This window comes from Narcine bancroftii, chromosome 6 (genome assembly GCF_036971445.1).
Source record: "Narcine bancroftii isolate sNarBan1 chromosome 6, sNarBan1.hap1, whole genome shotgun sequence".
Taxonomy (NCBI): domain Eukaryota; kingdom Metazoa; phylum Chordata; class Chondrichthyes; order Torpediniformes; family Narcinidae; genus Narcine; species Narcine bancroftii.
The window spans coordinates 62,757,933-62,773,235 of NC_091474.1; the positions used below are offsets into that span (position 1 = coordinate 62,757,933).

The following is a 15,303-nucleotide window of genomic DNA, read 5'->3' on the forward strand; positions in this document are numbered from 1 at the left end:
TAACATAACCTACTAAAAAACCAAATTCAGTGCAATAGAAGACAGCAAAGCTTCACTCACATATGAACTCCATGCCTTCTACCCTGATTTGACCACCAGAACAAGGAAAAAACCACTATGCACTTACGTCCCCTAATTATCATCTACTGTCAGTAACCGAAGATGACGTGCAGGCTTACTTCAGGAGAGTGAATCCAAGGAAAGCATCCAGTCTGGATGGAATACCCGGTCAAGTACTGAAAACCTGTGCTGACCAACTTGCTAATATATTCATGGATATCTTTCACTTCTCACTCTGATAGGGCATGGTACCCACCCATTTCAAACAGGCCTCAATCATATCAGTAACCAAAAAGAGTGTGGTAAACTGCCTAAATGACTACTGATCAGTGGCACTCACATCCACAGTGATGAAGTGTTTTGAGAGGCTGGTGTTGAAGCACATCAGCTCCTGTCTGAGCAGCAAAATGGATACTTTACAATTTGCCTACCTCAGCAGTAGGTCTGCGGCAGATGCCATCTCACTGGCTCTACACAAAACCATTGAACACCTGGATAGCAAAGATGCATACATCAGGATGCTCTTGATTGATGACAGTTCAGTATTCAACATCATCATCCCTTCAAAACTCATCACAAACTTCAAGACCTGGGCTTTAATACCCAATGTAATTGGATCCTGGTTTTCCTCACCTCCAGACCCCAATCAGTGCAGATAGGCAAGAACATCTCTTCCACAATCTCTATCAACACCAGAGCACCGCAGGGCTGTGTACTTATTGGGGGAAATCAGACGTGGAGAGGGTGAGCAAATTTAAATTCCTGGGAGTCACCATCTTGGAGGATCTTTCCTGGACCCAACACACTGTCATCATGAAGAAAGTACGACAGTGTCTCTACTTCCTCAGGAGTTTGCTGAGGTTCGGTATGACATCTGAAACCTCGGCAAACTTCTACAGATATAGAGTAGAAACTGTGCTGACCAGCTGCCTGGTATTGGGAAACCAATATCTCTAAGCTGAAAACCTTGCAAAAGGTAGCAGACACAGCCCAAAACATCACAGGCAAAATTCTCCCACCGCTGAGAACATCTACATAGAATGCTGCTGTCAGAGAGCAACAGCAATCATCAAGGATCCACACCATGCAGGACAACATGCTTGGTTCTCACTGCTGCCATCAGAAAAAAGGTATAGGTGCCACAAGTCTCATACCACCAGGTTCAGGAACAGTTACTACCCCTGCACTATCAGACTCCTAAACAATAAACTCAATCATTCAAGCCCTCGTTACATTTTTTTTTACATTTCTCTTTTTCTTGAGCTGTTTATAGTTACCAATAAGTAGAAATTCTGCAGGAAAAAGAATCTCAGGGTTGTATGTGATGTCATGCATGTCCTCTGACAATAAAGGTGAACTTTGAAAAGTGATACTTGCCCATTCCAGCAGCAATGACTGGCAAGGAGAGGTCATAGGTGTACATTATGTATGACAACATGAGAAAGTCTATGTAGCTACGATGGCTTGGCAGCAGGACAACTGGATATTCTTGAATAGCCTGATGGAGCTGAAAAGAAAACACCAACTATCTCATATCCTTATTTAATACGTGAGCCAATTTTAAAGATAAAATTGTTCATTAATATGTGAAATGTGGTGTGTTGAGCATTATTTAACATGGTAAAGGAAAGCTGATGAAACTTTAAAAATGCAATTGTTTGATATTTGAAAGGGACTATTATTGTAGTAAACAGTTGCAGGGAAGCTGAACACTACTTTAAACATAGATTGGGCACATTCACCATATCTCAGAAATTGTGACAAGATCACAATGTTGGGGAGAGACTATAAAGTTAATTACCAACAATTATATTGTGTTTTCAATGAGAAATATGTCACAGCTAATAAAAAGAAATTTTAAAAAGTACAACATCTCATTCTTCTTTACTCAAAGAGTAACGTTTTCATGTTTTATCCTTGTAATCAACCTTCACTGCATTGCCTCTAATTCAAGAATACATTTTCTTAAATATGGAGGCCAAAACTGTAATGTAATTCACAGTGTAATCTCACTAGTGCACTGAAAAAATGCATCAAAACTTCTTTATTTTAATGCTATCTTCTTTCTTTGGCTTGGCTTCGCGGACGAAGATTTATGGAGGGGGTAAAAAAGTCCACGTCAGCTGCAGGCTCGTTTGTGGCTGACCAGTCCGATGCGGGACAGGCAGACACGATTGCAGCGGTTGCAAGGGAAAATTGGTTGGTTGGGGTTGGGTGTTGGGTTTTTCCTCCTTTGCCTTTTGTCAGTGAGGTGGGCTCTGTGGTCTTCTTCAAAGGAGGCTGCTGCCCGCCAAACTGTGAGGCGCCAAGATGCACGGTTTGAGGCGTTATCAGCCCACTGGCGGTGGTCAATGTGGCAGGCACCAAGAGATTTCTTTAGGCAGTCCTTGTACCTTTTCTTTGGTGCACCTCTGTCACGGTGGCCAGTGGAGAGCTCGCCATATAATACGATCTTGGGAAGGCGATGGTCCTCCATTCTGGAGACGTGACCCATCCAGCGCAGCTGGATCTTCAGCAGCGTGGACTCGATGCTGTCGACCTCTGCCATCTCGAGTACCTCGACGTTAGGGGTGTGAGCGCTCCAATGGATGTTGAGGATGGAGCGGAGACAACGCTGGTGGAAGCGTTCTAGGAGCCGTAGGTGGTGCCGGTAGAGGACCCATGATTCGGAGCCGAACAGGAGTGTGGGTATGACAACGGCTCTGTATACGCTTATCTTTGTGAGGTTTTTCAGTTGGTTGTTTTTCCAGACTTTTTTGTGTAGTCTTCCAAAGGCGCTATTTGCCTTGGCGAGTCTGTTGTCTATCTCATTGTCGATCCTTGCATCTGATGAAATGGTGCAGCCGAGATAGGTAAACTGGTTGACCGTTTTGAGTTTTGTGTGCCTGATGGAGATGTGGGGGGGCTGGTAGTCATGGTGGGGAGCTGGCTGATGGAGGACCTCAGTTTTCTTCAGGCTGACTTCCAGGCCAAACATTTTGGCAGTTTCCTATACCCCTTGCAATACAAGACTTCTATTCACCTTAATTACTTGCTGAAAATTCATGCCATCCCTTAGTGTTTCATGCATTCCGACCCACCAAATCCCTTTGTATCACAACATATCGTAGGCTCAATCTATTTAAAATCAGTGGTTTTCAAACTGCCCCCCTAAACTCACATTCCACTTTAAGCAATCCCTAATGCCATAAGTGCTCTGTGATTAGTAAGGGATTGCTTAAAAGTGGTATGTGAGTGGAAAGAAAGTTTGAAAACAACTATTTTAATCGTACCTAATTGACTCTTCATGTGCACAGTTTCATAACTCCAGAGGAAATGGGCCTAAGACAATTTTTCCGAATCAAAATATCTCAGTAACAATTGGGTCCAGAGCAGTAGTTCTCAACCTTCCCTTCCCCCTCACATACTCTACCACCTTAAGCAATCCCTTACCAATCACAGAGTGCACTTATTGCATAGGGATTGCTTAAGGTGGAATGTGAATTTTGGGGGGGGGGGGGGGGGTGGCACAGATAGAAAACCACTGATATAAATAATAATTGGCTTTTCATCTTCCTTGCAACTTGCTTACCCATTTATTTTTGTATCATCAGCACTTGGTCCTTCAAGCAATTCAATATAGATTGCAAATTGTTCATGCCCCTAATCCCTGAGGCACCTGACTAGTTACTGAAAGTGACCAATTTATTCTTTTTGGTTTCTGTTAGATAGCAAATTCCTAATCATACCAATATGTTATTCCAACATATCTGCTCACATCTTGTATAGTAATTTTTTATATAGTACCTCATTGCATATTTTCAGGAAATCCAAATACAAATCTGCAAAATTCACTTACTACTCTGTTATTTCCTCAAAGAACTTGAGCAAATTTGACATGCACAATTTATCTTTCACAAAATATTGCTGACTCCACTTGATTAACTAAACATCCTACTACTGGCTCTTTAAGAATGAATTCCAGCATTTGGTCCATTAATAGATTTTAGGCTAATCGACCTAGAGCTTCATGCTTTCATATTCCCTCTTGAGGAAAAGGAAATCTTATATTTGCATATCTTTTAGTCCTTTGGGATCTCCCCAAAATTCAGGATATTTTGGTAGATTACATATTTCCATTATCTTTGCAGCCACTTTCTTCAAGACCCTAGATCATAGGCCTCCAGGTTCTAAGGTTGACTTTAGCTTCATTACTTTGACCAATATTTTCTCCACTGCAATAAAGTTTGTTTTAAGCTCCTTTTTCCAATCCTGTGATTGTATAACATTTTCATCACCTTCTAACATGAAGACCAATCCAAAATAATTATTTAGAATCTCTCCCATTTATCTATTTTCTATTTGTGATTCCCTAGTATCATCCTCTCTGGGACCAATACTTCCCCTAGTTACTCTCAATCTTTCTCTACACCTTCCCATCTCTTTATATTGTTTTCAAGTTTACTCCCATGGCACACTGGTACAGCAGTTAATACTGCTGCCTCACAGCTCCAGAGACCAATTCTGACCTTGGGTACTAGATGGAGTTTGCACATTCACCCTGTCACCAGATAGATTTCCCTGGAGTTCTCCACGTTCCTCCCATAAGCCAAAGGTACATTGGATGGAAGGTAACATGCTGTGGGTCTTCATCTCTTTTGTATACTGCATTAGACCTCAAATTCTACACGTTTTCTTCTTTACCTCACTTTGGATGATAGATTCATTAACCTGATAGATTCATTAACCAGAATATTACCCATAGTGTGGGAGAGAGTGGAGTTGATGGAGATGCAAGAGAGAGAATGGGATTAGTGCAGATGGGGACCTAAGTGTGGGCTAGAAGTCCTGTTTCCATGCTGGCTGACTACATTATTCTTCTTTTTAATTTTTCTGAAAAAAATAATCCTGATCGTTTGGCCTACCATTAATCCTTGTAATTTGATAACATCTGTAACGTTCTTAGTCAGTCAGGGAAAGTGCATCCTTTTCTCACTGGAATGTACCTTTACAGAGATGTCTGAAAATTGTCTTCAAATGTCTGCCGCTGATCTGTCATTTTATCCTTTGATCTATTTTTCTCATCCATTTAAATCAACACGCAAATGTCTTTATTATTGTTATCTTTATTTTATTTTGAGACAATAGTTTCAGACCAATTTCTTCCCAAAACCGAATTTGAAATTCTATGATCATTCTTTGTGCTTTTACTATCTAGCACCTTATCACAAGCAAAATTGTAATTATTCACAACCAGCATGAGGATGTGCTTCACAAAGGTAAAGATGGTTCTTTTTGATAAAAGTTGAAAACTTATTTCCTCAGAGCAACTTCATTTGTCTTAATTCTATGCAGTGTTAAATATCAAAATAATTTTTCAGTACAAATATTTGCAAAACAAATACTGAACATCAAATATTACAAAAGATTAAACTAACCTTTTGAATTCCCTCTTCATTCACATGTACTCTCTGAAATAGAGCTTTAAAGATTTTGCTCAGAGTGAATGCAAAGAATCGTACAATACTCAAGCGAAGGCTGTGGCCCATCTTCTCCAAAATGTCGGCTGCTTCATCACTAATGATATCTGGAGATTCACCAGTTTCCTTTGCTAGCTAAAGGTAAAAATATAAAATTTCAACAACATTAAGTTTTACACAGGCAATTTTGACAACCCCAAATATTTCCTTGATTGGACAACAAATCTTTTACCACAATGTTAAAAGGGTTGGCCTTCAAAGTACATACTTGAAGGAGATGATTTCAAGTGCTCTGTTTCCCCTTGGGTTATATTGAGGACAAGTAAAATGTATAGATATTCTTCAGGAAAGATTAATTATATTCAATAGTCACTTTACAGTTTTTACCAACACATTCATTACCCAGCCCTTTTTGAAAGCCATTCCTTTTCGTGCGTTCACTGAAATAATAGCTACTTTACGACTTAACTTCATAGGTCCACCTTTTCGTTATATCCATTAATATCTCTGGTCAGTAAAAATATTCAAATCCCTCATTTAAATTTAGCATTGCCTTAACTGCTATGTGTAGCAAGGTATTTTTAAATTTTACCATGGTTAACATGTGTAAGTATTTCCCAGTTTCAGAGCTGATAAAACTTCATTTTTAGACAATATCCCCTTGTTTCACACTTCACATTTAGTTGAAACGGTTTTTACTATCGAACCTGGCAACTTCTCTTAATTCCTTGAGAAGATCAATCAAATCATAACCATCCAAGTTCTAAGAGCATTGCATGTATCCATGTAACCTCTTCTTAATTTTACCCTCAGAGTTGAGGTGTCATTGAGGCAATTTTTAGCGACATGGCTCCTGAGGTTATTAATTTTTTTTCCCAAAGGTATGCTGCCCAGAACTGCTTGCAACAAACAGGTCTTTGTAGAGCTGTAGCACCAACCTTGGTCTTCACTTATACTTGTGCTTTCAATGCATGTATTAGATTTTTGTCCATTATTTTAGTGATCACTTCCAAAACTTTAGTTCAAATTCAAATTCATTGTCAGAGTACATACATGACATCACATACAGATTCACAAAACCCATTCTTTATGTCTCACCCTAGCCAATGAAAATATTCAAAGTTTTTACCCTTAAATAACCAATTATATTCTAGGCAGCACAGTTAGTGTTGTGGATATTGTGACACTATTACAGCGCCACAACCAGGGTTCGAATCCTGCACTGACTGCAAGTAGTTTGTACGTTCTCCCTGTGTCTTCATGGGTTTCCTCCATGTGCTCCGATTTCCTCCCACCATCCAAAAAAGTATGGGTTGTACGTTAATTTTGGTGTAATTGGGCTGCATAGGTTTAAATGGCCAGAATCGACTTCGACTGTACTGTAAATAAAACTTAAAATTTAAAAAATGATTTTTGTTAATGGACTTTAAACCAGAGTATATATATAATTGTACGATTTCTTTTTAACCTTCATTAAAGCACTGCAGCTAATTTCACAATAATCCATGTCTAAGCAACTGAGATGACTTTCACAATTTTAATCAATCTAAATTCTAACACATGCTCGTACCTGTTTGATGACGTATTGCACTGAATCAGATTTCAACACAACACTCCTGAGAGCACTGGGTGTACGGGGCACAAGTTCCTTGTAAACCACTGGAGTGTAACATCTCATGGCATATCTCAGATCACTACTCTGCCTGCGTTCTTCCATCAAATCTTCAAATCTCTCTCTTTTATTCAGTGTTGTATCCTTTTGCTGTGATTCAAAAAATGTAAATTTAAACTAAAGTAAAATACATTTACAAATCCACTTACTAGTTTGTTCCAAGAGATCATAAATATTCCACACTGGCTGAACAGCACTATGCTAAAAATTGATCTCTAGCACCAAGGTGCACACTATTCGGGGCTGATGCTCAACTGGACATTAAACTCAAACAAATTGCACAAGATTTCAACTGAAATATTGGCTGTGACATCAGATTATTATCTGACTGATGTAGATCCTAATCTTTCCTGTCAGCAATTTCTAAGGTTCTTTACAGGGCTTAAATCTTGCTCATAAAGAAAAACAAATTGTGCAGAGTATGGCAACCCTGACATATAGTATGTTGCCCAAACATCTTTTCAAAGAATCTGGCAGAGACTGATTGAGTCAAGTACCAGCCTCTATGTACAATTACAGACATTACAACCATCTTGCATTAATATCATACTATTAATTCAGAAAAACCATCTCAAGGTATTAGACATACATATTATCCATTAAACAGACATATGATGATGCAGGTAAAAAAAGGAATTTTCAGGAGTATCTAGTACAGGAAAGTAATAAAGAATTGGGGAGGTTCTGGGAGTTAATTACAGATGGCACCTAGACAGCTGAAAGTAGATACCAATATTCAAGAAGACCACAGCTACCCTGCATGATTCCAATATTAATACCACAGACAATGGAAAAGATAGAGCCATGGAGGGCTCTGAAAATTAGGGTGAGCTGTTGTTTCACCATGAGCTTATATAGTTCAGCAAGCACATTGATGATGGATGAGGAGAGTCAGAATTAGTTAGTCCATGGGCAATAGTTTTACATGATCTCAACTTTATGTGGAGCAAAGCAAAGTACAATATTTAGAAATGTATTTGAGGCCAGAGGTAACGATAGCACAGTAAAACATCTCAACAACAGATAACAGAAGCAGGGACAGAGCTGGGCGATGTTACAAAATTGCAAATGAATTGTTTAGACGATGGTCAAAGAGTTGCTCCCTGAATTGCACTGTGTATTTTGACCCTTTTCGAGGCACAATGGACACAATCCTTACTGTGGGTCACCATTAGAAAAACTGCAGTAAGCAACATCAACTGGTATACCTCCTCTCCTTTAATCTAAAAGTCTTTGACTCTGTCAATTTAGAGGGACTGTAGGTTATCATGTTCAACTGTGATTGTTCAAAGGAATTAATCTTCATCCAACTCAAGTAGTTTAAGAATATAAAAACAAAACCTACCCTACAATTCAATTCAATCATGGCTGATCTGCTCTGGGCCTCGCATCCTCTTCTGTGCAATCCCCTGATCATCTCAATTCCTTTATCGACTCACTCTGTAATATTTCTAATGATCTAGCCTTCACAGCACTCCAGGGTGGAGAATATCAGAGACTCATCACCAGTTTTAAATGACCACTCCCAAATCTTCTATGTCCCTTGTTTCACTAGTGCAAGGGAGGCCAAACTTTTTTTGGTTGTGGGCCACATACAGAAAAATATAAGTATCGGGCCAAACAATATTAAGCCTGACAGGTTACAATCAGTTCTTTTCTTCTTTGGCTTGGCTTCGCGGACGAAGATTTATGGAGGGGGTAAAAAGTCCACGTCAGCTGCAGGCTCGTTTATGGCTGACAAGTCCGATGCGGGACAGGCAGACACGATTGCAGCGGTTGCAAGGGAAAATTGGTTGGTTGGGGTTGGGTGTTGGGTTTTACCTCCTTTGCCTTTTGTCAGTGAGGTGGGCTCTGCGGTCTTCTTCAAAGGAGGTTGCTGCCCGCCAAACTGTGAGGCGCCAAGATGCACGGTTTGAGGCGTTATCAGCCCACTGGCGGTGGTCAATGTGGCAGGCACCAAGAGATTTCTTTAGGCAGTCCTTGTACCTTTTCTTTGGTGTACCTCTGTCACGGTGGCCAGTGGGAGAGCTCGCCATATAACACGATCTTGGGAAGGCGATGGTCCTCCATTCTGGAGACGTGACCCATCCAGCGCAGCTGGATCTTCAGCAGCGTGGACTCGATGCTGTCGACCTCTGCCATCTCGAGTACTTCGACGTTAGGGGTGTAAGCGCTCCAATGGATGTTGAGGATGGAGCGGAGACAACACTGGTGGAAGCGTTCTAGGAGCCGTAGGTGGTGCCGGTAGAGGACCCATGATTCGGAGCCGAACAGGAGTGTGGGTATGACAACGGCTCTGTATACGCTTATCTTTGTGAGGTTTTTCAGTTGGTTGTTTTTCCAGACTCTTTTGTGTAGTCTTCCAAAGGCGCTATTTTCAATCTTCTTCAGCATAATGCTGAACCAAGCCATGAAAGACCCCAACAATGAAGACGCTGTTTACATCCGGTACCGCACGGATGGCAGTCTCTTCAATCTGAGGCGCCTGCAAGCTCACATCAAGACACAAGAGAAACTTGTCCGTGAACTACTCTTTGCAGATGATGCCGCTTTAGTTGCCCATTCAGAGCCAGCTCTTCAGCGCTTGACGTCCTGCTTTGCGGAAACTGCCAAAATGTTTGGCCTGGAAGTCAGCCTGAAGAAAACTGAGGTCCTCCATCAGCCAGCTCCCCACCATGACTACCAGCCCCCCCACATCTCCATCGGGCACACAAAACTCAAAACGGTCAACCAGTTTACCTATCTCGGCTGCACCATTTCATCAGATGCAAGGATCGACAATGAGATAGACAACAGACTCGCCAAGGCAAATTACAATCAGTTACACTGCAAGAAAAATGGTGTTTTTAGCCAGAAAACTCCATGTCATCAAAAATTTATTTTCTGCCAAAATTATTATAATGTAATGTGCGCTACAGCAGAGTTTGAAAGCAAGACACTGACACGAGGTAAGTACAGTTGATACTACTTTACCGACTGTTCACCCTGCCTTATATAGGCCCTCCCAGGCCTGGTGGTTACACCGCTTCCAGCAGAAATGACATCACCGGCTTGCAGGACGCAGATAGGCCGGCGTTCCTGCCGATGCTCACTGGTTCCCGCCATGCAGCTAGCAGCTCGTGAAGAAAGTTGATTTAGTTAGTTAGCATGGCCCTTGCAGGATTGATGTGTTTAGATGCCACCATGCACGTCGGGACGCCATGGGCCGCCACACAATCCCCTCCACCCCAGAACCGGTGTTCAGGGCGCTGTCCTTAGTTTTGGGTGGCCTGCCTCTGTGCCATGGGGTTGTTGGGTTGATCAGCTGGATGGTGTCCAAATATGCTGGCTTGAGGCAGTCAATGGTAAAATCTTTCCTCCTTGCCGCCGATGTCCAGCACACACGTAGCCCCCTTATGACTGACCACCTGGAATGGCCCCTCATACAGCCATGGTAGCAGCCCCCAGTATGCCCCTCACCGCACAAAAACGTATATGCAGTTTCTCAGGTCCCCGGGAATGAATGTCTTGGGCTGGCCGTGCGGTGAAAGCTGTGTCGGGGCCAGTGTGCCCAATCGCTCTCTCAGCTTTTCGAGGGTTGCCGCTGGTATTTCATCTGTTTCCCTGGTGGTGGCCAGGAATTCCCCGGGGATGACCGGGGTGCTCCATACACTATTTCAGCTGCTGAGGTATTGAAGTTCTCCTTAGGTGTGGTGCAGATTCCCAAGAGGATCCACAGCAATTTGTTGACCCAGTCCATACCTTTGAGTCGATCCAACAGCGCTGCTTTGAGGTGCCTGTGGAACCTCTCCACCAACCAGTTTGCTTGGAGATGGTATGCCGTGGTGTGGTGTAGTGGGGTTGGGTTCCTAGGAGGCTGGCTAAGGCTACACAGAGCCCTAAGGCGAATTATGGACCCGTCTGATGTCAGGTGCTCCAGGACTCTGAATCGGGCCACACAAGTGTTTATTAGGGCTCTGGCGCAGGCCTCCGTTGAGTTTTTCCGCTAGCAGGACTGCTACCGACCACCTTGTGAAACAGTCCACCATCGTCAATGGGTATTGTGCCCTCCATTACACAGGCAGGGGTCCCACAATGTCTATGTTCACATGGCTGAATCGCCATTGTGCCAGTTCGAATGTTTGGGGGTGGAGCCTTAATGCGTATCTGTACCTTTGACGTCTGGCAGTGCATGCAAGTTCTGACACATTGGCTGACCTGCTTGCAGAGGCCGTGCCAGACGAACCTACTGGCTACCATCTTGACGGTGGTCCTTATGGACAGGTGCGCCAGGTTGTGCATTGCATCGAACAATGGTCCTCTCCATGCTGCTGGGATGATGGGGGTGCAGCTTATCGGGCGAAAAGTCGGAATGGAGGGTCTGGTTACTGGGGCTGATGAGGACGTCCTCCAGTTTGAGACTTGTCGCTGCCGAACTCAAACAAGCCGAAAGGTGTGAAGATGGCAGTTTTAGCAATATCTTCTGGTTGGACCGGGATTTGATGATAGCCCTTATGAGGTTGACCTTGGAGAATATCTGTGCCCCCTGTAAGTTCATAGTGAAGTCTTGTACGTGGAGCACTGGATATCTGTCTGGCGTGGTGGCCTCAAGGCGGAAATAATCCCCACATGGTCTCCATCCTCCTGCCACCTTTGGTACCATATACAGGAGGGATGCCCAGGGACTGTCTGACCACCACACCAGCTCTTCCATCTTCCTGAACTCATCCTTAGCAAGGTTGAGTTTCTCGGGGGGGGGGGTGGGAAGGGCAGCGTGCCCTGGTATGTAGGGGGGAGATCGTTAGTGAGGATGTGGTGCTATATCCCAGGTTTTGGTTCTGTTGAGGTAAATTGTGTACCACAATGGAGGGGAATTCCACCAGGCTAAATGCTAACTTATTATCATCAGCAGTGACAGAATGTAGGTGAGGGCAGGTAGCTTGGCCTCCTCCAGGGGGAAGGTCTGGAAAGTCCTGGCATGCACTAACCACCATCATTTTAGGTCTACCAACAATGAGCCCTGAGAAAATCTGCCCCCAGTAATGGTTGCTGCACTGGTGCCAGGGTGAACGTCCATGTGATCTGGCTGATCCCAAAGCGAAGTGGGATGATGCAGGTGCCAAAGGTTTAGATGTTGGAATCGTTTGTGACCCTGAGGGCTATGCCTGGTTTTCCATTGTGAGTGTCACAAGCTGAGGATGGCAGAATGCTGCTTTTTGCCCTCGTGTCAACTCGTAACCATCTCCCTGATAGGGAGTCTCACATATGGAGAAGGTTGTTTCTTTGGCCAGCCACCGCAGCCACTAGCGACGGTCAGCCGTGGTGTTTCCCTGAAATGCGCAGGGAGGGCAACATTGACGGTTTCTGAACCTCATCATTGGTGATAGAAACAGTGCTGCTCACCACGTAGTAGTAACGCATGTCGTCAGCGGTGATCTGTTGGAGGTGGAACTGGGTCTCGGCCTGTTCGAACCACATGTGCGGCTGCGATGCCCAGAACATTGGCAGCTTCAATGAAACCGCGTGAAGAGACACCTGGTACATCATCTTCAGGTCAACTGGCAGGGTCACCAACGCAGCATGTGCGCTACCACGAAGTATGGAAAGAATGGCACACACCCAAGAAGTCGAAGATTAGTTTATTGCACTGGAAATCTGGCTTATATTCTCTCTCTGCTGCGGATGACAGGAGTGGCGTCACATTAATGCAAACCTCGGATTGGTCGGAGTTCCCGCTGTTGCTCATTGTTTCCCGCTGTGCCAGTTGTCACCAGGAATGAAGGTTGTTGGCCACGCAGGGTCCACTCGGTTGCTGCGTTCAGTGGCCATCTTGTGTACTAGGTCAGTTAGTGGGCTGTTACACCATGTTTAATCAACTGAGGTAAATGTTTTTTTTAAAACTGATCTAAACATTTTTTTTTAAACCGAGGTAAACATTTTCATTGATGAGTAACATTTCAACAATTGGTCTAGTAGTTGTTCAAAACGGCACCGACTGAGTATTGAAAATAAGAATAATGTACATACAGTGCAATTTATTGTTAGAAACTATGTTCTAACGGGCCATATTCCATTTCATTTTTAAAATTCACCCTGGGCTACTTAAAAATGGACAACAGACCACAGTTGGCCCAGAGGCCCTTGTTTTGTCCACCCCTGAACTAGTGGGAGAATCTTGAATATCCTGACATCTGTCTGTTGTGCTTCCCAAGGATCTTGTATGTTTCTCATTCCACTCCATTTCAAGCATGTCTGCTCTCACCACTCCCCCAATTCATAGACAGAACAGCTATGGAACTCCCTTGGTCATCTTTCACCCCCTTGCTTCTACAACCAACAAATTATCCTTTGCCATTTCTGTCAGCTCCAATGTGATTGCATCATCAGTCACACTCCCTCCCCCTTTTTGCTTGTTGTGTAGCCATTCTCTTGTTAACTCCTTGGGCCCCTCATCCCTTCCCACCTCCCCCTCTTCTTCCAGCACTTTCTCCTGCAAAATGTAGAAAATGGTGCCATACCCACCAATTTATCTCCTCCATCACTATCCAGATCTAAACAAGTCCTTACAGGTGAGGAAGAGGTTCGCCCATACCTCTTCTCATCTGGTCTGCTGCAGTCGCTGCAGTCAGTGCTCACAAAGTGGCTTGCTCTATATTGAAGCACAAGAGTAAGTGATTGATTTGTAGAACTTCTGCATGCTGTGTGCAACAGCCATTTTGATCTTCTTGTTGCATGCCAATTTAGCTCTCCTTCCTATTCCCCCACTGTCATTGACCTTCTTCATAGGTATGGAGTGGCCAAATGCAAATTGGGTAGCTTAAACCAATCACAGCATACGAGTATTGAATTTCACGTGACCCTCATCCCTGGTGTTCTCCTCCCACACACTCACCCATCCACCAAGCTTTTTTGTCTTCAATTTCTGTTTGCATATGCCATTTAACTTTGAAAAGCTTTTTTAAACCTTACAGCCAACTCTAGTTTTCCCAGTAGTCTCTTTTGAACTTCCAAAAAGCCTTTTGCAACTGATAATTTTATCTGCCTTTTTCCTGAAAAAAAACTATGGTCTGTGTTCTGTTTCCCACTAGTTTGCAGGTGTCATTTTTTTTAAAAAACAGAGCCAAAATTCAAAACCCACATTTCGAAAGCTGTGTTAGAAATTGAACAGTCATGTACCAGTAACAGTCAGGAGAAAACTGGTTTTATCCAGGTAAGGATTCCTTCACATTTACGGTATCACCCCAGCAGGTCAAAATCCCCAGATTTACAACTCATCCACAGCTTTCAAAGGATTGTAAATTCAATAAAATTATGAGCCTTATAACTTTACAGGAGAACGCTCAGCCCATTTAGTTCATGCCAGTTCTTTCTTACAGCCAATCCCATTCTCCCATTTTTTTTCTCCACTTAGCAGCAAATGTTTATCCAATTACCTTTTGAAAGCTACTGGTGAATCACAGACTGTGTGTTCTTGATTACAACTAATCAGACAAAAGTTTTATGTTATACTGTAGTTGAATCTTTTTCTAATCTCTTTAGAGACAGTGTTCTTTGTTCTAATTAGGCAGATGAAGGACAAACTTCCTTTTAATTCCTCACAAAATTCCATTTAAGATATTTTACACCTTCTTCGAATCTACTCACAAAGTAGAAACTTTGAGATCCTATGCACCTGGTGCATTCCACTAAATACTAGCTAGTTAGTGGAATCATTCTCTCAAATATCAACTATTTTATTTTATTTCCAGATTTCCTTTCAAATCTTTACAATTATTGTATTTGAAATTGAAAATACATCACATATATTCCATCTCACAAGCTGAAGGTATCCCAAAACCATTTGCTGGACAAAAACATTTTTGAATCAGTCATCCTCATAATGTAGAAAACTTTTTTTTTTGCCCAGAGCAAACTAATACAAACAACAGTGTGAAAATTAGCAGAGAACACATTACATCGAAATTGGCTGAGGAACAAAGTGAATGCTATTTAAAGGTTATCTTGAGTAGAAAACCTCCAGTGAACCATTCCTAAATGATCTCTTTAATCTTATATTTGTGTACAGGGACATCGCAGAGTGTTCAAGTTCGGAGGAGAGGGTGTGGACACTGACCCTGCACTATCCAGATTGTA

The 15,303-nt window shown here is 42.7% G+C and overlaps 1 protein-coding gene across 6 annotated transcripts in view; it reads right to left on the reverse strand.

The window, feature by feature from the left end:
* The window catches only part of gnpat (glyceronephosphate O-acyltransferase), a 58,372-nt gene that overhangs the window by 41,849 nt on the left and 1,220 nt on the right, over positions 1-15,303 (reverse strand). For 3 of the 6 annotated variants that reach the window (XM_069885082.1, XM_069885083.1, XM_069885084.1), the window contains exons 2-5: positions 13,693-13,819; positions 7,090-7,281; positions 5,478-5,654; positions 1,438-1,567 (exon numbers count right to left, since the gene is read on the reverse strand). In XM_069885082.1, the coding sequence (XP_069741183.1) occupies positions 1,438-1,567; positions 5,478-5,654; positions 7,090-7,281; positions 13,693-13,819 (626 nt within the window). Of the gene's footprint in view, positions 1-1,437; positions 1,568-5,477; positions 5,655-7,089; positions 7,282-13,692; positions 13,820-15,303 lie in introns of those variants that run through there. The other 3 variants (XM_069885087.1, XM_069885086.1, XM_069885088.1) reach the window with 3 other exon arrangements.